Source organism: Eumetopias jubatus, unplaced genomic scaffold (genome assembly GCF_037043125.1).
Source record: "Eumetopias jubatus isolate StellerSeaLion01/CBP00866 unplaced genomic scaffold, mEumJub1_p1.0 scaffold_17, whole genome shotgun sequence".
Lineage (NCBI taxonomy): Eukaryota > Metazoa > Chordata > Mammalia > Carnivora > Otariidae > Eumetopias > Eumetopias jubatus.
The window spans coordinates 32,619,627-32,645,433 of NW_028274823.1; the positions used below are offsets into that span (position 1 = coordinate 32,619,627).

At 36.2% G+C, this 25,807-nt stretch overlaps 1 protein-coding gene across 1 annotated transcript in view; it reads left to right on the forward strand.

Annotated features, from left to right (window-relative positions):
- TM9SF3 (transmembrane 9 superfamily member 3) overlaps positions 1-25,807 on the forward strand; it is a 74,072-nt gene that overhangs the window by 45,020 nt on the left and 3,245 nt on the right. The window contains exons 9-14 of the mRNA XM_028098690.2: positions 3,306-3,436; positions 14,062-14,201; positions 17,221-17,289; positions 20,123-20,269; positions 20,966-21,049; positions 21,366-21,442. Coding sequence (XP_027954491.1) covers positions 3,306-3,436; positions 14,062-14,201; positions 17,221-17,289; positions 20,123-20,269; positions 20,966-21,049; positions 21,366-21,442 — 648 coding nt within the window. The remainder of the gene's footprint in view (positions 1-3,305; positions 3,437-14,061; positions 14,202-17,220; positions 17,290-20,122; positions 20,270-20,965; positions 21,050-21,365; positions 21,443-25,807) is intronic.

Here is a 25,807-nt window from a genome sequence, read left to right on the forward strand (position 1 = left end):
ATTGTAAAATACTTTGTTATCCTATTTCACATAATCTCCACTAAAGCTGTTATGTGGTCTGTTTTGCTTTTATGGAAGCTTTGCATTTTATTTCTGAAAATTATGAATAATAAGTTTATCTCCATTGTCCACTGTGAAGTTAGCTCTGAGGAACATGTAGGAAAGAGTATATATATATATATATATATATATTTTTTTTTTTTTTAAGATTTTATTTATTTATTCATGAGAGACAGAGAGAGAGAGACAGAGTGAGAAGCAGGCTCCCCAAGGAGCAGGGAGCCCGATGTGGGACTCGATCCCAGGACCCTGGGATCATGACCTGAGCCGAAGGCAGACGCTTAACCATCTGAGCCACCCAGGCACCCTGGAAAGAGTATATTTAAGTTATTGATATTATTTTGCTTTGAGGTACCTTACTCCCTAGATGTGCTCCATGGGAGGCCTCCACAGAGAGTAGTGTTACAGCTGAATATAAAGGCATGTTTTATGGCTTATGGACAAAGTGTCTGTACTGGAAGGAGAATAGGAAGGAGAGCTATTTATTTCTGTTGACTCTTAAATATTTATCAAAGGACCCTGCACAAAGATTTCTGTTATTCTGTGTCACAGTCTTGCTAAGGGCACTTCATCTTAAATTCCCCCCCTGCTTCTTTACTGTTGTGATCTGCAAATGATGGGGGATACATAGATGATACAAAGGTACTGCTCCTTGGTGTTTCTTTCTTTGATGGTACCCAAGGGTCTTCAAGTTTTTTTGTTTTCCCTGTAATTGTGGTCAGAAAAGTACTGAAAATAGTAGTTTTGCATTGTGAATGAAGGGTTGTTGAAAGACCTTAAAATTTTATTCCTAAGGATAGAGACTTTCTCACGTGATTTTCCCAGCTCGTCCTAAGCAATGTCAGCATTAAGGAATCCTGCCTTTTTAGTTAACTAGACTTACAGGTTATTGGCATTTAGAGCATACATAGGATCATTTAAAATTCCTCCAGGATATTCTGGTTTACCATTGCCTTTTTTTTTATTGGTCCTACTAGACTTAATGTGATCTATACCTCCAGTATAAATAATCTTTGGTTTGCCTGAGGGAGTATCATTGTCCATAATTATTTTAGTTATCTGTTCAGTGTCTATATTTTATGTTCAGATATGGGAAACAAGTCTTACATGGGGCTATGATCCTTAGGAACTAAGGATGCCTAAGTTAATTTCTGCTTTGAATTTGACCTGGAAACTAGTTAGGTTATGACCTCTAGAAAAATCTCCACAGCAGAAACAAATTATTTAAAACAGGAAATTTATTCATACTCGGACATAAATTTGCTTTTAGTTTGATAACAAGTTAAGAACACCAGCCAAACTTTACTATACTTAACTCTTTTTTTTTTTGAGAGAGAGAGAGCACACAGGTTGGGAGGGGTGGGGGAGGGGCAGAGGGAGAAGGAGAGAGAGACTCTTAAGCAGGCTCCACACCCAGAGTGGAGCCCAATGCGGGCCTAGATCTCATGTCTCTGAGATCATGAGCTGAAATCGAGAGTTGGACGCTTAATCTACTAGCCACCCAGGTGCCCCTAAAGGTTATTTTCTGATTGACAGTGGCTTGAGAAGGTCTAGTCATGTCCTGATATTTTGTCTGAGCGATCCCTAAAAATCAGGTTAGTGTAAGAGGTCAACCCAGAAAACTGAGAATTTTTCAGAGTTATCCCAGAATTCGAACTACAATGAAGCTCAAGGTCTGTACATTGTCCTCAAGGTGCTGGATAGTCCTCCAGACCCAATTTAAAGCTAGGGGTGGCCTGGAACTTGACCAGAATCTCCAAGGGTGTGGTGAGCAGCAGGAAGCACAATGCAGGTTTGTCTGCTACTGATTGTACCCACTGGAATGTGTGATTCTTTTTGATTTTGGAGGGAAAGGGAGTAATAGAATTGAATATGGAATTTATGAATATCGGTCTGAGTCTGAGAAGATAAAAGTTTAGGAAAAGAGTGCTAGGGAAGAGTTAGAATTAAATAGGAAAAATAATACTTGAATTGCCACTCTTTTGTGTTCAAATGCTGAATCTTAGTGTGAAAAGGAGGGGCTCTTGAAAGTTACCTGAGAAAGAAATAAAATAGAGGTGAAAGTTCAGAATCAAGGAGTTTTTCTGGAGGAATGTTAAGATTTGGGCTAGCAATTCTATAAGATAGATGTTTAAAAGAGCTTTACATAGAACAAAACAGAAGTTAGGGTATTGCTTGTTTTGCTTATCGTACTTCCTGTTTAGGTCCATATTGCTTTTGGTTGTGGGGTTGAATTTTAATAGTGATCCACTCTGAAATCCTTGTTTTGTTCCTGAGCGGTGTGCAGATGTTTCCTCTGTAGTGCTCTTGCTTGTATACTCCACTGTATTAGAAAGATAGCTCCACATTACTCTCCTGATCAATATGAACATGATTTAGAATTTTTGATGACACAGTTTAAAATTGACATAGTTTCCTTCCTTTGATTATCTAAATAACAGATGCTCACTGTACAGAATTTTGGCAGTTCAAGGAGATACAAAGAAATAGTGAAACGGGTGCCTGAGTGACTCATTCGGTTAGGTGTCCAGCTCTTGGTCTCAGTTCAGGTCTTGATCTCAGGGTCATGAATTTAAGACCCGAATTTTAAAAAAGAAGGAAAGAAAAGAAATAGTGGAACTTACAAGTCTGTAGTTCTAATTGCTGAGAGAGAGCTCATGAGATGCACTGTGTTGTTTTTCCCTTTTGATAAATATATGTTTATAATCAAAAGTACAGCTAAAAGTAAATTTAGGGACCCCTTTCACCAGGGGTTTTTTAACTTTTTTTTTTTTAAAGCTTACATGAAACTCCAATATGTAAAACTGTTGAAAATGGACTTGTTCTGGTTGAAGCAGGGCTTGGGGCTCTTCCTTCACCAGTGACTTCATGGGCACCTCTAGGAAGCTCCCAAACTCCAAGTACTAGTTTGAAAACACCTATCTAGGCCAACTTGTAGCCCTGCAAGAGCAAGAGACTTACCAAAGTTCACAGCAGTTCAGTGGCAGGGTCAGGACAGAACACTGGAATATTTTACTATAATCCATTGCTCTTTTCCAGTACAGGTTTTCACTAGACGTACTTACATAGCCGGACTGGTCTTCATTAGCTGTTGTCCTGAAACAGTTATTAGAATGGCAAATTTTGAGATCTTTACATTAGAATTCTAAATAAATAACTTGGTGCTAAATAAAGAATAGTTTGGTACCTTATGAACATTAATATATGCCCCCCCCCCGATTTTCACTGTTTCCTTTCTCTTTCAGGAAGGAGATGGATAAAGCAGATGTTTATTGGGGCATTTCTTATCCCAGCTATGGTGTGTGGCACTGCCTTCTTCATCAACTTTATAGCCATTTATTACCATGCTTCAAGAGCCATTCCCTTTGGGACAATGGTAAGTTGCTTGAACCTTACTTTGAAGCTGGAAAAATATAAGCATTCTAATATGAGGCCTGCTATCTCTCTGAAGTACCTCTTAGTAAGAAGAGGTTTGGTATTTGCAGCCAGTCCCTGCCCAGTCCTAGAAAGTTAGCTGAAGGAAATTTTTTCTTGATTCAGTGAGCCAGTACAGTGAAAGTCCAACTTATAAGTATGACAAGAGAATACTATACTTTTTATCAGAGATGGGAAAAACTGGTGACTATATTGTAGAAGAAGAATAAAGAAATGAGGGTGTTTTAAGGTGATAGGTGGGTACATTGGTTGTGGTAGGTAGTGAAGCTTGTCCAGAACACATTTTCTTTTTTCAGTAGCAGTGTACTTATTTTTAGAATGTCATTAAACATTTATATTGATAATATGTATTACTTTGGACATTAAAATCCTATCTCATATTTTACCTGTAATCACAGACTTAGGAATATTTTGGATTTTTTAACTATATTAAAACTAAAACACAGATATATACCAGTGCTCTACAGAGATAACCCACAGTTTCCAAATTTTTCTTGTTGTTACCTTTTTACTAGAAACAATTTTAGGCCTGGAGTAGACTTTAGTCTTAATGTACACTTATGCAAATGCGTGCACGCTCATATGCACATGTATGCAAGGTGTAGGATGGTTACTGTTTTTCACAGAGGTTGTGTAACTTGGTCAAGGTCATACAGATCGTGGCAGAACTTTAACTGGACTCTTTCTGAATTTTAATCTTATTTTGGTTTTATTTCAGTTATATGAGAGTTATCAAATGGTTTCACAAAAATTCCAGATGATTTTATTTATTTATTTATTTATTTTTAAAGATTTTATTTATTTTTTGACCGAGAGAGACAGCGAGAGAGGGAACACAGGCAGGGGGAGTGGAAGAGGGCGAAACAGGCTTCCATGCGGGGCTTGTTCCCAGGACCCTGAGATCATGACCTGAACCAAAGGCCGACGCTTAATGACTGAGCCACCCAGGCACCCTGATTTTGTTTTATAATCCAGGTTTTTCACAGACATTGCATATACATTTTTACTAAATCTTTGGTACTTTTTAGTTATTGATACTATTTAGTTATATATTTCATTTTTGACAATTGCTTCAAAATTGGAGTTTTTTTTGTTTTTGTTTTTTACAAGCCAAGGCAAGTGATAATAGTTAGGAAAGGGTAAAGTAATTAATCACATTCAGAAATGGAAAAGAATTTGCTTTATAGTAGTTCCAGGCCATCAGAAAGTATCTATACAGAGTCAAGGACTTCTTACAGATGATCTGCTGAATTAATTATTTTCATTGTGCTTTAAAAATGAAAATTCAGACTCTGCTCTAATGTTCCTCATAAAATTTTGAATTGATGTGAAAATTATATTTTGAAGTTGCTTCGTTTCACTAAAATTGTAAATTTTACCACTCATAAATGGGGTTTTAAATGTTAATATTCAATGTAATTTGTCTTTAGATAATTTAATAATTAATAACTACTAGAATACAGTTTCAGACTCTGTACTGAGCCAGAGCAGGTTTATAAAATTGATCTTTGGTATGTAGAAGACTGGCTGTTGGTGTTTAGCAGGCACCTATAATATCATGTTCTTGATTTGCATTCTAATTTGGAGTGAAGGAATGCTGAGTGAAAGACATTCCATTGCCCTCAAGTTTTAATCAGCTGTGTGGTCTAACATTTTTTTTCTCCTTTTAAAAGTATCAAAATTTGTTTAGAACATGAAATTTAAGAACTTGAGTGAATGTTTGACCTTGTGTTCATTAAGTGTTTTAACTACTGAAAATTATATTTTTAGTTATTGGACTTGTTGAAATTATGAAGGAAGTGGTTATATAGTCTCATAAACTCCATGGTTCTCAACCCTGGGTACACATTAGAGTCCTTGGGAATTTGAATAATTTCAGTGCTCATGGCTTCATCCTAAGCCAATGAAAAATTAAATTTTTTAATTTTTTAAAGCTTTGCTCTAAATCAGGTGTTTACCTGATTCTAGTTCCCAGCATTTGGGGATGGATCTGTCAGCTGAAAGTCTCCCAGAGCATATGTTTCTGAGAAGTTGGATGCCCCTACTTAACTGAACACCCTAGTTTGAAAATCAGAGTCTTCAGATACTCCTATATGTTCTTCCCCAGGCCTTAGTTTCTGTCCCCATTCCTTTGGTCTCTGGGACACTGAGCCCTTTCTCTGGGTGATCTTGTCTCTAGTACTCTGTTTTCTCAGATATTTCACAATGAGGGTTTAAGCCATCCTTGGTAAAAGTGACTTCAGGCTTCTGTCTTGCCCTCTTGAGGCACCTGAGTAATAGGGATTTTGCCCACTAGGGATCTGGAATTTTGTCAGAATACTACTCTTGTCACCAGGACTAGCCCAAGATAGGATTGAAAGTGGGCAAGGTTTGTCCTCGGACTCCCAACTTCTCTGCATACCTAATTACACATAAAAGCCATTAAATCCATGTCAGATTAAACTTGTTGAACAATTTTCAATCTTCTTAGCTAAATAAAGATAAACATAAGTAGAGGGTGGTGGTAGTAATCTGAGCTGATATCTAGTGTCCTAGGTTTAAGGGATGGTGCCTAAAGTCAAGAGAGTATTACAAGAAGACTAAAGAGAGCATTTGAATAAAATTTAGGGTCATGGACTGTCCAGGGACAAACATACCTGTTCCTGAGGTTGGAGTGTTCTGACCAGAGCTCTATTCTGGCTGTAGGGAAAGGGAGAGAGGGCACTTGAAATCAGATTGATTCTGGGAAGATAGAAACGTTTTCTTTTGGGAATTTGTTCAAGAATGATTTAGGTGTTATACCCAGAGTTTCTGGTCCTGTGAGAGCTTTTTGGGAATGAGGAAGGATTTCTCAGGATGTTCTGAAAACAGGTTTTAGGCATGAAGTCTTGTGGGCTGTAAATCTCGAATCCTACATTTGATGTTATTGTAGGCTTTCAAGGGACAAAAAACCAGTTGCAGAGTTTTAAAACTCAAAGTTGCAAAGTAGCATAGAAACTAATAACCTAATAATAAGCTCAGCATGTACTGATAAATCCTTGACTTATTATACTTTATTGTTTTGTCTCTGAGTGGGTAGAATAGTTGGTGGAAAAGAAACAGGAGTCATGGATGAACCATGTTGTATTTGTCATGTTCAGGTCTATTTTAGTTTGCGGGGGGCGACATCTTGACCATTATCAGAAATATGCCATAGGTTTGTTCGTTTGTTTGTTTATTTTTTAAAGATTTTATTTATTTGTCAGAGAGAGAGAGAGCACAAGCAGGAGGAGCGGCATGCAGAGGGAGAAGCAGGCTCCCTGCTGAGCAAGGAGCCCGATGTGGGACTTGATCCCAGGACCCTGGGATCATGACCTGAGCCAAAGGCAGATGCTTAACTGACTGAGCCACCCAGGCATCCCAGAAATATGCCATAGGTTTTAGGAAATCAGATTTGAAAACTATTTAGGGAAATCCTCTCTCATTATCCAAGTCTTGGACTGTAACTGGGAAAATGGCTTAACAATTGGAGGCTCTCAAAAATGAAATTCATGATATGTGATCAGAAATTACCACAGTGAGGAAAAAATGGCAGCCAAGATTAAGGGACAGGTACTATTTTATGATCTCTCAAAAGTTGTGAGGAGAATACAGTATACCTAAATGTAAAAGAATAATAAAGATCTATAAAAATAGTGTTAGAAAAACTCTTATTAACCAACCTGAATTTTTGACAAACGCTAAGGCAAGTAAGAATTTGTAAGGATATTTTCATAGCAAGACCATAGGCTGAAAGAAGAATGGCTCTACCCCATTCTTCTCTTTTTATTCATTAAATAAAGTAATCTTTAAAACAAGAAAAGACAAGAGGAAAATAATCCCTGATAAGGGGGAAGTAAAGCCTAAAATAGGTAAGAGGATTGATGGTACAGGAGTACCTAGCCACCTTAGCTGTTAAGTTTGCTGCTTAGGTAAATGACCTTTTAGACATACTGAGAGATCATGCTGATAAGTAATGTTTGAATAACTGTGTAAGGGAACAGAAGCATTGTAAAACTGGACATGAGCAAATTTACTTTTCCAGAAGGGAAAGGAAGAAAGTGGATTCTACCTTACAAAATGTGGTGAACTTGATAAAGCACAAGATTTTAGAATGTTATTAAAATTTATTTTTTAAATCACAGAAATAATGAACATTAGGAGCTATTATGGATTTATTAAAACAAAAATGCTAGAACAACTTCATTTCTCCTTTTTGGTAGGTTTTAGGAGACAAGAAGAATAGGAATGTAAAGTATTTATCTTGTTTGACAGGGTAGGGAAATGTAGGTGGAATGGTACAGTCAGGTAGATGTATAGTGAAATAATTAAAGAATTAAAGAATTGGGATGATATTACTGATAATATGTCACATACTCTCTTTCAGTAGATCTTGACTTTGGCCAATTCAAGTAATTGTTAATGATTTGTATAAAGGCATAGTGATTTGATGATTAAATTGAAAAAGGATGTGAGATTGGGGAGGAAATTAGTAATATGGAATGATGAAGACAGCATCTTAAACAATCTCACCTGACTGAAATGATGTGCCAAATTTGACAAGATGAATTACAATAAGGACAGAGACATTTGTGTAGCATTTTGTAGTTCACAAAGCTCTTTCATACCCCTTATCTTATCTGGTTTCAGAAGAACCCAAAGAGGTAGGCAGAGCTAGTGATATACATTATCCCTGTTTTACAGGAGCAGAAACCCAGCACTCTTGCAGGGTAATTGACTCAAATCACATTTTGTTTGGTGTGGTGCTGCTGGTGGTGATCTGTTTTTATTTCTTTATTTGTTTCCTTCTTTTTTGCCAAGAGAAATTTTAGCTTTATTCTGAGAGTGCTGAATGTAGAATGTTTTATGGCTTCTTTTGGTCTGTATATTTTTATAGCTGTAATGAGGTATAATTAATATATGATAAATTGTGTGTATTTAAAGTATAATGAGTTTTGATATATGTACATGTTTGGGAAACCATCACCACAATCAAAAAAAGAAGGTATTTATGAAGTCCAGAAGTTTCGATGTGTACCTTTGTAATTCACCCCTTTTATCCTCCTCCTTCCTGCCCTCCCTCCTTCTCAGGTAACCACCAACCTGCTCTCTGTCATCATAGATTAGTTTGTGTTACCGACAATTTCACCTAAATAGAATCACAGAGTATGTTCTTTTTTATCCTTTTCCACTCAGAAAATTACTTTGATTTATTGATGTTGCATGTATTAATAGCTTGTTTCTTTGTATTGCTCAGTAATATTCCATATATTCATGGATATACCACAGTTGTTTACCCAGTAACGGATTATTTCCAGTTTTTGGCTATTACAAACAAGCCGTTATGAGTATTCATATAGAAGTCTTTGTGTTGGATATATATTTGATTGTCTTGGACAAATAACTACAGTGGAATGACTGAGTCATATGATATTCTAATATTTCCAGAAACTGCTAAAGTATAACGTTGTGTGTCAGCTATAGTTAAAAAAAAAAAGATAAAAGAAACCACTAAACTTTTCCACAGTGGTTTGTCATTTTACATTCCCACTATTATTGTGTAAGAGTTCCAGTTGCTCCACATCATCTCCAGCACTTGATGTGGTCAGTCTTTTCAATTTTAGCCATTCTAATGGGTACATACTAGTGTCTCATTGTGGTTTTAATTTGCGTTTCCCTAATAACTAATCATGTTGAAGATATTTTTGTGTGCTTATTTGCCATCCCTGTATTTTTTTAATGAATGTTCTAATCTTTGGCCTCTCTTTTATAGGTTGTTATCTTGTTGAGTGGAAGAGTTCTTTGCATATTGTAGATACTAGTCCTTTGTCCTATACTTATTTTGGAAGTATATTCTTTCATTTTGTGGCTTGTCTTTTCATTCTCTTAAGAGTATCTTTTGAAGAGCAAAAGCAATTAAGTTTAATTTATTGATTTTTTTTTTCCTTATAAAGTTTGTGCTTTTCTGTCCTTTTGCCAAAGCAGAGATCAGTAAGCTTTTCTCTTGTGTTTTCTTTTAGAAATTTTATAGTTTGGGCTCTTAAATATCATCCATTTAAGATCAATGATTCATTTTTGGTTAATTTTGTTTATTGTATGAGTTAAGGGTAGAGTTTTATTTTGTTTTGCTTATGGCTATTTAGTTGTTCCAACACCATTTGTTGAAAAAGTTATGTTTTCCCCACTGAATTGCCTTAGCATTTTTGTTGATCATGAACTGATCATTGAATGTGGATCTATTTTTGGACTTTCTGTTCTCTTTCATTGATTAATTTGTAATGTTTTTATGCCAGTGTCACACTGTCTTGATTACTGTAGCTTTACAATAAGTTTTGAAATCAGTTCTTTTTCAACGTTGTTTTGGTATTTTTCGGTTCTTTGCATTTCCATATAAAGTTTAGAGTGACCTTGTCAGTTTCTACAAAAAAACCTGCTGAGATTTTGACTGTGTTGAATCTGTAGATCAATTTGGAAAGAATTGACATCTTAACAATATTGAGTCTTTTAATTATAGAACACAGTATAGCTCTTGACTTATTTAGGTATCTTTAATTTTTCTCTGCAACATTTTGTAGATTTTAGTGTTTAAATTTTGTACATCTTTATTGAGTTTACCCCTAAGTATTTTCTATCTTTTATGCTATTTGTAAATGTTATTTTTAAAATTTCAAATTTGGATTGTTTGTTGATAGTGTATTAAAAAACAGTTGATTTTTGTATATTGGCTTTGCATCCTGCAGTGTTGCAAAAGTCACTTATTAGTTCTCTTTTCTTTTTTTGTAGACTCCTAAAGATTTTTTACATAGATTATCACGTTATCTGTGAGTAAAGATACTTGCATTTCTACCTTTCTAATCTGTATATCTTTTCTTTCTTTTTCTTGCCACATTGCACTGGCCAGAACCTCCAGTGCAGTGTTGAGTGGAAGCAGTGAGAGCAGACTTTCTTGTCTTGTTCCCCCTCTTAGAGGGAAAGTATCCAGTCTTACACAATCAAGTAAAGTGTTACCTATATTTTTTTCGTAGATGCCTTCATCAAGTTGATGAAGCCCTTCTGCTTCTAGTTTGCTGAGAGTTTTTCATTTTGAATGGAGGTTGGATTTTGCAGTGGCATTTTCTGCATCTTTTGAGATAATCCCTGATTTTCATTTTTTAGTCTGGTAATATGGTCACTTATATTGATTGATTTTTGAATCTTAAACTAATTTTTCATTCCTTTGATAAACCTCAATTTGTTATGATGTATTTATCTATTTTATATGTCGCTGGATTCCATTTGTTAAAATTTACTGGGTTTTGCATCTGTATGTATGTATGAAAGATACTGGTCTGTAGTTTTCTTTTTTTCCTGGTTTTGGTATCAGGATGATGCTAGGTTCACCAGATATGTTTTTAACTTCAAATCCAGTGTTTCTTCTGTTAGAGTACTGAAGTCCAAAAAGGCAGAGGGAAAAGTTACTTATTAGCGTATTGAGAATGATCTCATAAAATAGATAGACTTCTTACGGGCATTCGTGTTTGAGTTGGCAGTGCCCTGATTAATAGATCCTGTTGTTGAAATGCTTAAACTGAAGCTCGTAATTTTTATATAGATTTAAAGGTATAAAATGTTGAGGTAGAAAATGAGTAATAAAAATTGCCTAGTCTGAGCAGGTGTTGAAGAAATGCATGAACATAATGACTGATAAGACTGATCCTATTTCCTGAGGATCACTTTGCCTAAAAGCAATTACTTGTTTATCACCATAAATAAAATTTATATGCTTTAGCATTCCAAAATAGCCCATCTCAGAATGCATTTTCCCTTTCCATTTCATTCACACCATGGATTTCGTAGAAGGCCAGTCTGGAAGCAGAATAAGTAGAATAAGTACTAGCCAAATTCTTGGTTTGTGACTGAGAGTGAGAAGAGTTGACCAGTTGGTACATCTTTGGGGTATTAAGTACTGATAGGCAGTACTTGTTTCTGACTTGCTTTTATTGTAGATAGTGGAGGCCCTCAACCTGGAGTAAGTCTTTCCTCCCCCCACTGCCTATTTTTGCTGTTGGTCCAGGAACAGTGGCTAGGAGGCTAGGGGAGGGCCCTATATTGGTTTGAGTTCCAGAGTTTTCACAGTGTATTAGACTAATGGTTTTTGTTTGTTTTTTTTTAACTTTTAGCTGCTAAATTTCATTTTAAAATGAAACTTTGTGGAAGCCCAATAGAGAAAATAGATAGAAGCATGAATCTTTTAGTATAAATAAATTTGGAAATTCAATATCTTAACATTCTCAATGAGAAGCAATAAAGTTGTGATGAATACAGATCTAATATAAAGGGGTATGAATAAGAGTTCAGTTATGTCTTCATCAGTAACCAATGATTTAGTTTATGTGACTTCTTTTTTTAACAGCTTGCCTTACAATCTCAGAGTAATTCTTTAAGTAAACTCATCCAGAACTTGAACATAAAAGAGTAGGAAATTGGTTTCACAGTTCAGTCTCTAACAGTTTCTAACAAACTGCTCACATTTTTTTTTATCATGTATAAGGAAATAGACAAAACGGGAAAAAATTAGACAAATACCAAACAGTTGATAATGTCTTAATGAGACATTTTATAGTTTCCTTCATTGATTATTGTTATGCTTTGAATGAGCACACAGGCAATATATGCCCTCACATCACTTGCCACTTACTTGGCTGTCACACACATGCTATAGTGCATTTGCTTGTACAACATTGAGTGAACAAATGTGTGCAGGCCAGAATTGTATCGGTGGGAGGCAAGGGAGAACAAAGGACCAGTGTGGACTCATGAACCTTCCTAATCAATGACACATTTACAAGAAGTCCAACTCTGTACACAGAGTTGTTAACAGGAGAAACTATTCTCAGATTTGTATGCAAATGAGTTAACCTGGTTATGGTAGCTTCAGTGTATTAATATTTGGTACAGAACTCATTTGAAAATGTGTATTTTTTTTATCACACTTTAAAATATTTTTTAAAAACACTCTTTTCAAAAGAAGATTCAGATTAAATGCTTGTGGAATTCCTGAAGCTCTTTAGCAGGACCTGAGGGGTTTGTGGAACAATTTGAAAACCACTCTCCTAGACCATGTCATTCCTATAGGAATATTTTCTTCAGCTTCTCTTCATTTCTTATTTGAAATTAGAGTTCTGGTAAATTAAGAGGGAAATACATTGGTCTCTGTTACAGTGTATTTATTTGTGGGTCTTGTATACTTAATGATAGCAAATCTCAATAATTAAGAAGTCAACAGCAAAAATTGAGACAGAATTCATCCCCTGGGTATGTATGAGACAATGTATAATTTGCAATATTTTCTGATGATTAATATATCTTAAAAACAGCTTATTTTCATGTTTCACATATTCTTGTTATATGAGCATAAATTCATATTATTAATAGGTCTAAACTGAGATACCAATAATTTGAGTTCCTAAGCCTGATCTTTAAAATGGAATTCCAGGACACTCTTAGCTCTCATATGTTTATACAAGTTTTATCTGGAAGAAAGATGGTAACCTTTGGCTTGTTTAAAACACACAAGCACAACACATACAAGGATATAATGAAGATGTGGTTTCACTAATGTTGCTTCAAAGTAGACTCTTCTTCTCATGTAATAACTGGATTTTCTACCCCATGCCTCTTCATTTCTCTCAGTTTCTTCACAATTTTCTTTCACTTTTCTCACTTTTACTTTTTATTAGAACCCTAATATGTATCATTGAAAGTGATCTTAGAGGCAATTCAGCCCTCCCATTTTATAGGAGTTCAGAGTCAAGTGGTGGTCTTAACCAGATGCTGGCTGGAAAGGAGCTTGAGTGTGTGTCCTTGAATACCCAGATTTATATAAAGAAAAAAGTCATAGAAATAATTATTTTCCTAACTGACAGCTTTGGTTCTAGAATCTCTATATGGTCTTCCCTATAACTTTAGACTTTGAACTGCTGATGGGCAGAAAAATACTTCCGTTTTAGTAATGACCCATCTGTGTGTAAATAGAGATGCGCTTGTGTTGTTAAGATCCTGAGGCAGTGTGGAATAGAAAAGAGCAGGGTCTCCGTCTGAGACAGGGAGATCAGAACCTAGGTTTTGATCTGGCCGCCTCCTAGCGGTGTGGGCATGGGAAGTTACTTAGCCTCTCCTTAAGTCTCATTTTCTTCATCTATAAAATAGGGAAATAACACGCTCAATAAAACACAGCGAAGTAAGTAAGTTGGTTATAACGAGAAAAGATAAAGGATATGTTAGAAGCATGACAGCTGAAAGCGACATCAGGAGAGAAAAAAGGGATGCAGTTTCTCTGCACATGAAAGAACGGGGAACATGAGCAACTGCAGGAAGTGGGAAGCAGTTCGCCTTGTATTCAGTTCAGTTCTAATATTTCAAGACACATTCTTTGCCTCTTTTCATTAGTGTGTATCTTACACAATTTTAGCCTATATTGAACTTAAACATTTTATTTTGTGGTCAAATTGTGTTTAAATTTTTAAGTGTCCCCTTTATTTTTGTTATTGTTATTCTGAGTAATCATACACATTTTAATTTAATTTACAGGTGGCCGTTTGTTGCATCTGTTTTTTTGTTATTCTTCCTCTAAATCTTGTTGGTACAATACTTGGCCGAAATCTGTCAGGTCAGCCCAACTTTCCTTGTCGTGTCAATGCTGTGCCTCGTCCCATACCGGAGAAAAAATGGTAAAGAGAATGCTAAATCTTATGTCATTGTTCCTCACAAAATAGAAATTCTTAAGGCTATTATGTATATATAACTTTTAAAATTGGCATGTATTTGTAAGAATGTCTTAAGTTGGAACTTAAGAATTTGTCTTTTTACTTTTGCCTCCAGCCTGTATTGTTAGGATTAGTAATCAATTATATCCTTCTTTCACTTTATGAATCTTGGTGCCATTTACAGATAAACTAAATGCTTTGATAAGTACATTAGTGCATCTCGGTGGGTGGGACAGTTTTATTAATTGTATACAGGACAGAACTGACCTGCTGCCTATTTTTGAAAGAGAAGTTCTGTTGGAACATATCTATGCCTGTTCGTTCACCTATTATCGATGACTGCTTTCACACTACTGTGACAGACAGAGAGGGTATCGCCTTCAAAACCTCAACTATTTACTATCTGAGAAAGTTTGACAACCCTTGGCTTATAATTTCATTTTCCTTTCCAGATATTTTATTATTCTAAATAATACACACATTTATAGCCACATATATCATACCGGTTGAGAGATGAATTAGGACTAAGACCAGTTATAATTTACTGACTTAATATTCTTTGTCTTTACTTCTGGGATAGTATAGAATATCTCAAATACGTTCTGTCACATTTTATGCACAAAATGTGTTCTTGAGGACCTCCCAGAATTCAAGATTAATCCTGACAAAGGATGATGAGTATTTCTGTTAAACAGCTGAGGAGATTTTTTAGTTGCAGCAGTATACACATAGTTTACAGTTTATTTGATCACTGAAAGTTCTTTTTAACTTGAGATAATTTGTATTTTTTCAAATTCCAGACATAAAATGGGATGTCATTAATGTTATATTTTTAAGTTTTGTCATTCAAATTTGAACAAAATGTGAACTCGTATAAATATATTGCCTTTTAAAATTTGTAAATTAAATGTTTTAGTCCGAATTATGCTATTTTGCATTCTTCATTTTCCTAATTCTTACTAGCAGACAAAAATAGAACAGCCTTATCATATATACATTTATTACATTCTCCATCTCATAAAATAGCTACACATTAGACTCTGCATATTCATAATAAGGGATATATATTGAAAGCCTCTGTTCCTAGATATTTTACCTTATTAATAGACATAATTTATATTCAGATACTTATATATATGGTCTTTTGTAGACTTGGAGGTCATTTATTGAGATGGAGGCTGAATAAAAACAGCACTTATAGTTTAAATTAAGAGGGTGATCTGTTCTAGTCTTAGCATTGTCCATGTTCCCTTTTCTCTTAGATTGGTGATTGTGAGATCTTGTGTACTTTGGTTTTTAAAGTCCATTTTCTCTTTCAAATCAAGAATAAACTCTAGGTCACTAGGGCTGGTGAAAGGGAGGAAGGAGCAACACGTGACCTTGCAAACCATGGGTCACAGTTAGTTGGAGGAAGGCTCATGTGTATCTTTATTTTCCATATATAGTTACATGGGATCTAAAATCTGAATACTAGATCTGGCTCTGATTGATTGTGTTATTTTGCACAGATCATTTTTAACCTCTATGGGTCTTGGATTCCTACAAAAGGAGGAAAGATAACTAGATTAAATGGTTTTTAAGGCTTTTTTTTTTTTTCAGCTTTCAAACTCTTCGATTTCTTCTCAGTTTTGTTTTGTTTTAGAGTGTGTGTATGTGTGTCTGCATATGCACGCACGTGGAGGGGGGATGAGCAGAGGGAGAGGGAGAGAGAGAATCTTAAGCGGTCCCAGCATTGGGCCTGACTTGGGGCTTGATCTCACAACCCTGAGATCATAATCTGAGCCGAAACCAAGAGTCAGATGCTTAACCGACTGAGCCACCCAGGCGCGCCCCTCTTCTTGTTTTTTTTAGTTTGTTTATCCCAGAGATTCTTAGTTTGTTTATACTAGAGATAGTAGTTTAGTATCTTTTGTGTGCCAGATACTGTGCTGGGCATTGGAAATATCTAGATGAATAGCTTCTGTCTGCCATAGTTTATAGTCTAGCGAGGTACGCTATGTATGTAATTGCACAGTTCCAGATAATGTGGTAAGTGCTGCCACAGAGTTACGTTCAAGAGGCAGTGCAGGCCTGGGGGAAGACCCACCTCTTTCTGGGATACTTGGGAAGGACTTTACAGGAAGAACACTGGAGCCAGGGCTTGCCGGAGAAGTAGGACGAGAAAAGGCATTCCAGGTGGAGGATTACTAGTTGCATCAGTATGTGTTTATCGAGTGAATGAATGAGGTTTGAATTTTATTTTTTTATTCACTCTTTGGCTCCAGGGTAACCCAGAACTCATAATAACTTGATTGTATAATTCACAGGAAAAGAAATTAGTGAACCAAGGAAAGCATGAACAAAGAGATGGCAAGGCCACAATTTGGGAAACATTATTTCAGATAGGGCTCTCAAGACTTTTCTTTTCTTATGGCTTTCTTTTTTTTTTTTTTTTAAGATTTTATTTATTTTTTTGACCGAGAGAGGCACAGCAAGAGAGGGAACACAAGCAGGGGGAGTGGGAGAGGGAGAAGCAGGCTTCCCGCTGAGCAGGGAGCCCGATGCGAGGCTCGATCCCAGGACACTGGGAACATAACCTGAGCCGAAGGCAGACGCTTAACGACTGAGCCCCCCAGGCACCCCTTTTCCTATGGCTTTCTATAAATAAATGCCTGTAAAGTTTTTAGAAGTTGCTGAGAGATGTAGAACAGAAGCAAATACTTAGGAGTTTTTCCTGAGTTCTCTCGGTAGCAAGAATTTCTCTTGCCTGAATTCTTATCTTGGCCTCTTATGCCAGAAAGAACGTTGACTATAACCTAGGGCTAATTTGAAGGCCTACCTCTGTATTGTAACCTCTTTGAATTTTTGTTTTTCTTTTTACTGGTATGTTTCTATCCGTTAGATTATTTTTAAGTACCAAGCATCTGCTTTCTATTATCTGGATTTATATATTATAATGTGAAAATCATACTAGAAGTTTATTGCTAATTTTAATATTTTCCAGGTTCATGGAGCCTGCAGTTATTGTTTGCCTGGGAGGAATTTTACCTTTTGGGTCAATCTTTATTGAAATGTAAGTTGTGGCAATGCATTTACGTTTTGAGGGATGTAATTGTAATAAGAGAATTTAGGAGTTAGAGTAGGTGTAGAATCATCAGATGGGAAGACACCTAACAGAGTTAGTCTGCTAATTTCATGACTCCCAGAAAGGGATCTAACATAATCTACCTAAAAGCAGTTTTCTGCTGTGGTCTCAAATATTCAGGTGAAATTTATGTTTTGTATTATGTTCTAGACCCTTCTCACCTAACAGGAGATCTTAGAAATGAAAGAATGCATGCTAAAGAGTACTAGACCAGTCTTTGATCACATGCATGTTAGAAGGAATTACTGGTTTTTACTGTATTTTTAAAGTATTTCTGAGGGTCTGGGGAACTGGGTAAACCATTACCTACCAGTCTGTCTAGATCTTGACATCTTCAGATACATATATTCCCAGTCTCCTTCCATAGAGGCTTACAGGAGTGCTGGGAAGTGTGAATGTGTTTGGGGGTGGAAGGTATGCCCCTTGGTGCCCAGGTACTGTGCTTCATACCTGCATCCTTGGTCACCACTGCAAAATACAAGTCTTTCTTTTCTCAGCTTGTAGTCCAGTGTTCCCTGATGGGAATGCTCTGGCATTTTAGTCAAGACACTTCTTTGTATGGGACTTTCTCAAGAACTGCAGTCATATACCTCTGGTTCTGGCCCACAGAATGCCAGTCATTGTGACTACTCAGAACCCCCTTACACATTTCCAGATGCCCCACTGCTGATTCTCTCCCGTACAGTGGACACCTCCTTAACGGACATGATTGGATCTGATAGTTGGTTAATTGAAAGTTGGCTCATGTAAGAGAATTATTTAAAAAAAAAAAAAGATTCATACATAACATTTTATTTTAACTTAAAAAACTAAAGGTACATCTTTCATTTTTTTAAAATAGAGAGCCAAAGTCTTTGATTTATATCTAGTCAGTGTCTCCATCATTTTCCCTTTGACATTCATAATGTATCTTCTGTGTTTCCAGCGTTTTTAAAGTGGAACAAGAACATTAAGACCTGTCTCAAGCATTCTAAGTGCAGAATCCTTCTAGATTTATACATTTCTCCCCCAGACTTTCATAGTTGCCTCACCCACACCTAATTTCATATTGTTTTTTTTTAAGTGATTCACCTTAATAAATTTCTACAAAACATTCCACATAATGTTCATAGAAATCATGCATCCTTTTTGCTGTCATGTTTATTGGTGTATATCATATTCAATTACAATATCTAATTACACTAACAAGCACAATTGACATAGATTTGGGCCACCCCTGGTCATCACCTACCAGCTGTGAGTGTGCTGTGGGTATTAGTCAGTACCATAGAGGGACTGGAATGTGTGTCACTCTAGCTTGTGGTTTAATAAAGCCAGTTCATGAACCTCTTTGGTACTTCTAGGCTTATATACTGCTTTGTATCCTCACCCTGACTTGACCTCTATTTTTCTGCCCTACCCCTGTTCCCAGTACCTTCTGGATCACATCTCTTCCTGCTTTCTCAAGTACTCCATTCCATTAGATAGCCTCTCTGCTGTATCCTTAAGTTCTCTTTGTTTTGACCACCCTCAAGCCCATTCTGCTCTCGGTAGCCACAGTGATCATTTTAAGGTGTTAATCTGATCACATCACTTCTTTACTAAAGACTTTTCTTCATTTTCATTGAGGTAAGGTCCCAGCCCCATAACATAGCCAGTAAGGACCTTCATAACGTAGGATCTGGCCTCATTTGCTTCTCCATCCGCATCTCTTAGCTCTCACCCCTTCACTTGAAGTTCTAGCCATAGAACATTTCTAAATACAGTGAATTCCCTTATTTGTAAGCTTTGCCTTTGCTGTTCCTATTCTGGCTCCCCTTACCCCCGCATGCCTTATTTGATTCTTCTCACTACCCCTTCTCCCCAGAGCCCCACCTAAGCAAACCGGTAAGATGCCCCTCTTAGGTGCATTGATAAAGCACATGTCATGGAGCGTCATGACTGCCTCCTTACTGGTGATCCCCTCTTTACGGTAATATCCTTGAGGGTGGAGGAGAGACTGTGTCATCTTCACAGTTCTGTTCTTATGCTTCTCTGACATGTGGTAGGGCCTCTAAATAGCTGTTGAAAGAATGAGTGACAATAAGTGAGCTAAACAGAAGAAAACAAGAAAGAGAAGAGAGGCCAAAAGACCCTTTTCTACTGATGACTTGGGGAGTGGAATTAGAGTGAGGGTCTTGTTCTTTGTATAAAATGTTAATGCCATCTCTTACTGTCCTCCAAAACAGCAGGAAGCTTCTTTAGGCTTTCTTTTTCTAATTATTTTTATTTTCCTACTTTTATACAGTATTACTCTATCAAACCTACTTTTTAAAATTTACTAGGGTGTATATATACATTTTTTAAAATATACATTTGAATAAAATATATTTTGCTTGAATAGTGTTGTATCTAGAATATACATTGCTTGAATATTGTTGTATCTAGAAGAAAAATGAAACAATGAAGGAATTGCCTTTATTTTACAGATATGAATTTTTAGCTATTTTCATTTTTCTTTGCCACATTTTACTCCTTTAAGCTTCTAATTTATTCAGTTTGCTTAGAGATGAATGCCCTACTAAAAAATCTGTTCTTGAAAGATTATCCAAGAAAATATATTTGAGAGATTTTTGGAGGATTTAATAGATAAAAAAGGGTAAGAGAGTTGGAAGTTACTTGAAAGAAAATAATTGAAATTTAAGTATGATGAAAGTGAGAACTAAGATGTGAGTTTTAGCAAAAGTGGGGTGAGCTTCAAGATTAAAGACTAGAAACTGTGTCTTTATTGCATTTTACTTAGGTATTTCATCTTCACATCTTTCTGGGCATATAAGATCTACTATGTCTATGGCTTCATGATGCTGGTGCTGGTCATCCTGTGCATTGTGACCGTCTGTGTGACCATTGTGTGCACATACTTTCTACTAAATGCAGAGGATTATAGGTGGTAAGTACTTATATTGGGGAGGAACCTCAGGGGACTATAATATTTTCAAGGAAGATGCCGTTTGAAGTGTATTAAGTAAAAGATCTGTGTAGAAATTTTGTTCCTTAAGATAGTATAGGAATTTTTTTTAGTTACAAAAATGATGAAGATTTTAGAGGAAAAGTAGTATCAGCCAAAAAAAAAGTGCTTGGATGTGGGAAGAACTTTATGAGAAAGCATTGATCCATTTTGAACAAAAGGAGATAGTTCTGAAAAAAGAAGTGGTTTATTTAAGGTCACTTATAATGGGGCATCTGACAAAATTCAGGATCTCTCCTTCCAAATCTTAGGCTTTCTCCTTGTTGATATATTTAAATGCCATCTACATGCATTTTTTTTTTTTAAAGATTTATTTGTTTTACAGAGAGAAAGAGAGCAAGCTTGAGTGCAGGGTTGGGGAAGGGCAGAGGGAGAGAAAGAATCTTAAGCAGGCTCCACACCCAGCACAGAGCCCGACACAGGGTTCGATCTCATGACCCTGAGATCATGACCTGAGCTGAAATCAAGAGTTGGCTGCTTAACCAACTGTGCCACCCAGACGCCCCTACATGCATTTATTTTTAAGTACACAGAATTTTCAAGGATGTTTTTATAAAATTCTTTGGTTTAAAATCTGTTTCAGTGCCATTTATTCAAAAGAGTTACCTTTTTTTCCAGGCAATGGACAAGTTTTCTCTCTGCTGCATCAACTGCGATCTATGTTTACATGTATTCCTTTTACTACTATTTTTTCAAAACAAAGTAAGTGGAGACATTTTCTCATTTTGTATTTAGGAAACTAAAGTTGTCATTTAAATACCAGAATTTAGGAATAAAAGATTGAGCATAGGGAACATAGGCAGTGGTATCGTCAGCATTGTATGGTGACAGATGGTCGCTTGTGGTGAGCACAGCAAAAATCAAAAGTTGTCCAGTCCCTGTGCATACACCTGCAACTAATGTAACATTGTGTATCAGCTAACTATACTCCAATTTTTAAAAATAAATAAATAGAATTTAAGGCCCTATGTTGAAAGTAAAAATGGATATACTACATATATTTTTTGTCTTATTTCAGGATGTATGGCTTATTTCAAACATCATTTTACTTTGGATATATGGCAGTATTTAGCACAGCCTTGGGGATAATGTGTGGTAAGTTCTGAAGTTTTTGGAATAACATGAGTAAATCTTTGAGATTTTTAGAATCAGAAAAATATAGTAATTGGAAATTACATTTTGTTGCTTGATCAGAAACAACAAAATAAAGAGTCTGATTTCAGTCCTTTTGACTATTCCTCAAAAATCCATCATTGATTCTTTTTTAATGTTCTGTTTCTAATAATTCTGTATTGCACTCTTTTCTGTACCACAATTAGTTTCTTTTTCATGTTGAAATTTGGCCATTTTTTTTTTTTTTAGCTTAGTCTCTTTGGAAACAATAATGATGGAAACAGGTTAAGGTGTTGGCTGAATGATTCCTGTTTGGAAGTTTCTAAGACTGTTCATGGAGATAACTGTGTCCGAGAGGCAGTGTCCAGGTTATAAGTGCACACTTGGGTATCTGCAGACTGGGTTTAAGTTCTGGCTGTGCCACGTTGTATGTTCTGTACCTTGGTCCAGTTCTCCAAACTATGTAAAATGAGGATAATACCACTGTTTTTGGGGTTTATTACAATTAAATAGAAGTAATAGTTATCACCACACGATAGAGTCTCTAGGATGTGTGAAATACCTAGAAAATAAAGAAAGAGGTATTGGAAGCATCCTGATAAAGGGAAGGGTCATGGACTTGAGAGCCTGAGAGACCCAGATTAAATCACTATGCTGCTTTTTTGTGGCCACGGGAAGTCATATTGAGCTCTCTAAATCTCATTTTCTCATCTGTAAAATGGGCATATTTTTCAGAGTAGTTATTTGTCATACTATCATGTGTAAAGCGCAAGAGTAATGCAGGTCTGTTATCAGGTGTTAAGAGAGACTCAGTTTTGTGGGAGACATGGCGGGGAATGGGAAGAGCTGGGGCTTTTGGGGTCACTTAGTCCTAGGTGCGAATCCTGGTGCCCCTACTTATTAGCCATGTTATTCTGGCCCAATTATTTAACCTTTCTTCCTCAACATTCACATTTGCAAAACAGAAGTAACACCTCACAGGGTTGTGTTAAGGCTTCAGTGACTGGATGTGGGTTAACAGGTAGATGGCAGGCAGATGCTCCGTGAATGGTGGCTGCCGCTGTTCCCCCACTGACGAGGGCTAATAATCCCTTGATCTGGTTCTCCAAACTATGTAAAATGAGGATAATACCACTGTTTCTTGGGTTGCTTCTGTTCTGGGATTGTGTCTCTGGGTCTGTAGTTTGTTTCTACACCTTGTGTTTTCACCTCAGAACAACCTCATGAGTTTAAGCAGAGGTACCTTAAGGGAAATGCATTCAAGTAACTTACTTTTCTTCTGGTTCCGGTTTTCACTTGATAAGTGAGGCTAATTCCCCCATGGGAATGATGCAAGGCTTTAGGACTAATCACTGTGAAAACATTTCCAGGTAGTTTATAATTCAGACCCTTCTCATTTCTCTGTTATTTGCCATTGACTTTTTTTTTTTTGGTAATTCCATCTTTAGCTATAGGGTAGGCAGTAGAATAAGGAAGACATGATGATTTTGTTAAAAGCTAGGTTCTCGTATGACATTTGTGGCCCTTTGGTACCACAATCTTGGTACCAAGATTGCTTTTTTCCTCCCATCGAAAGAATACATTCCATAGATTGGTGGTTACTAGAGGTGGGGGGATTAGGAGTGTGGGCAGAATGAGTGAAGGTGGTTAAAAGGTTCAAACTTCCAGTTATAAGATGAGTAAGTTCTAGGCATGTGTGGTGGCTGCAGTTAACAATATTGTATATTTGGAAGTGGCTAAGAGATTAGATCTTAAAAGTTCTCATCACAAGAAAAAAAATCTTAACTACGTACTATGTGAGGTGATGGATGTTAATTAAATTTATTGTGGTGGTCATTTCACAATATACACGTGTATCAAATTATTATATTGTACACCTTAAACTAAAACAAATGTTTTATGTCAGTTAAAATCTGTCCTATTTCTATATACCATATACTTGATCATGTGCGTGTGCGCACACACACACAAATGACATTGTAAAGTAGTAAAACTAATTCCACAAGCTATAAGGAGAGACAGTTCTCTGTATTATGATCACGTATTTTATTTGTAGCTGCTGTGATAACCTTTCCCTGTGATAATTAGTTAGCCAACTTTGAGGGAGAGGACTGGGATTAAAACTAGCTTTGTATCACATGGGAACATCCTTGTGTGTCTCTAGGCAATAGAAGTTTCCTTTCGTGTTGTTATTAGCCTGCCTTCCTTAAGAATGTTGCTCCTCAAACTCCTCTTTATTTAATCTGAGATCTTTCTTGATTATCACTAGCATTTAGTGATGTATAGAATCATGAGATTATGCAGAGGGTTAAATCTTTTTTTCTTGACTCAATATGTGATCTTAGGAAGACCTAGAGAGATAGTATCTTGACATTTACAAAGAAAGTGGAATGAATCTAGCTAATTTTTTAGTGCTTTTTCTGTTGAAATTTCATCTTGCTGCCTGAAAATCTTGGCACATTTACAGTTGCCTGCTGTGGCGGCAGCGTCCCAGCATTTATTCTGTCACGGGTATATGTGCCTTCAGTGCTAATCTGTTTTGGCGGGGTTGAGGGGGGCGGAGAAACAGTTTGGATGAACTGATTAAAATGTCATCATAATACAAAAATTGCACTTCATCAGGTTATATTGCTAAAATGCTTTTTTTAGTCAGTAATTGAAAGAAAAATATTTATTGATTTTTTTTGAAAAAGAAATGTGTTAAGGTGGAAATAATTAGATTGTTAGAGTTTTTCATATTTTGATTGTAACATTTAGTTTTAAGGAAATTAAGTTTAAAAGTATATCTCTGGGGCACCTGGGTGGCTCAGTCGTGAAGCGTCTGCCTTCGGCTCAGGTCATGGTCCCAGGGTCCTGGGATCGAGCCCCGCATCGGGCTCCCTGCTCTGCGGGAAGCCTGCTTCTCCCTCTCCCACTCCCCCTGCTTGTGTTCCCTCTGTCGCTGTGTCTCTATCAAATAAGTAAATAAAATCTTTAAAAAAAAAAGTGTATCTCTATTATTCTCAAGACATTTACATTTCTAGAGAGCGTATTTAGTATCTTCCTTTTATAAAGTCATATTTTTATATGCTTATTCTTGAGATACTCGTAAGATTAGGAAAAATGATTCTCTAGGTTGATACTGTTTTGTTTTTAAGCATATCTCTGCTCAGAGGGGAACAGTTTTATAAGTCTGGAATATTAGATTTGGTTATTGGATTGGTATGATATTAGGCCAGTTAAATTTTAATTCTAGTTAAAATTTTATAGATTTTTTTTATGTTCTAAGAATTTAAGTTTCTATTTACAAATTGAATGGCCTTTTTCCTTACTTTGTAAGGACTTCTTTTATAACTATTTCAGAATGAATTATCACTATTTCTAAGTGTAATTGTTAATATAACTACTTCATATTATTGATAAATACCTATTAATTGCAAAAATAATTGGAAATAGGTTTACTTTGTTGCTTGGTGGGTGTTAAGAATACTTTTAGGGGCACCTGGGTGGCTCAGTCGTTAAGGGTCTGCCTTCAGCTCAGGTCATGATCCCAGGGTCCTGGGATCGAGCCCTGCATCGGGCTCCCTGCTCAGCGGGGAGCCCGCTTCTCCCCTGCCTTTGCCTGCAGCTCCCCCTGCTTGTGCTCTCTCTTCTCTTCTCTGTCATATAAATAAATAAAATCTTTTTTTAAAAAAGGATACTTTTAGTATTTAATTATGGGAAATTTTCAAATATATGCAAAAAGAGGGACAATTATTTATATATATATATATATACACAATGAAAAATACGTATATATACTGAGTCCCTATGTATCATCTAATATCAGTAATTATCAACACATGGCCAGTCTTGTCTTATTCATAATCCCACCTTATCCCTCATTTTATTCTGATACAAATCTCAGACCTCATGTCATTTTTAACTGTAAATATTTCAGTACGTATATTATATGTGTGTACATATATAATTATAATTGTATAATTATATAATATTTAAAATGATATATAGTTATATAATAATTATATTTCAGTATATACATATATATAATTCCTTCATATGCTAAAATATTCAGTTAGTATTCACATTTACCCCACTCATCCCCATGTCTTTTTTAATACAGTTTGCATCAGGGTCTAATTAAGGTCCATGTATTGCTTGGTTAAAATGTTGGCTTTTTTTTTTTAAGTAGGCTCCATGCCTTTCATGGAGCCCAACATGGGGCTTGAACTCACAACCCTGAGATCAAGAGTCAAGACGCTTAACCAACTGAGCCACACAGCCCCCTGGTTAAAATGTTTCTTAGGGCTCTTTTAATCTACTGATGTTTTCTCTCTTTTCCCTTGCAATTTATGTAGGAAACTTGAG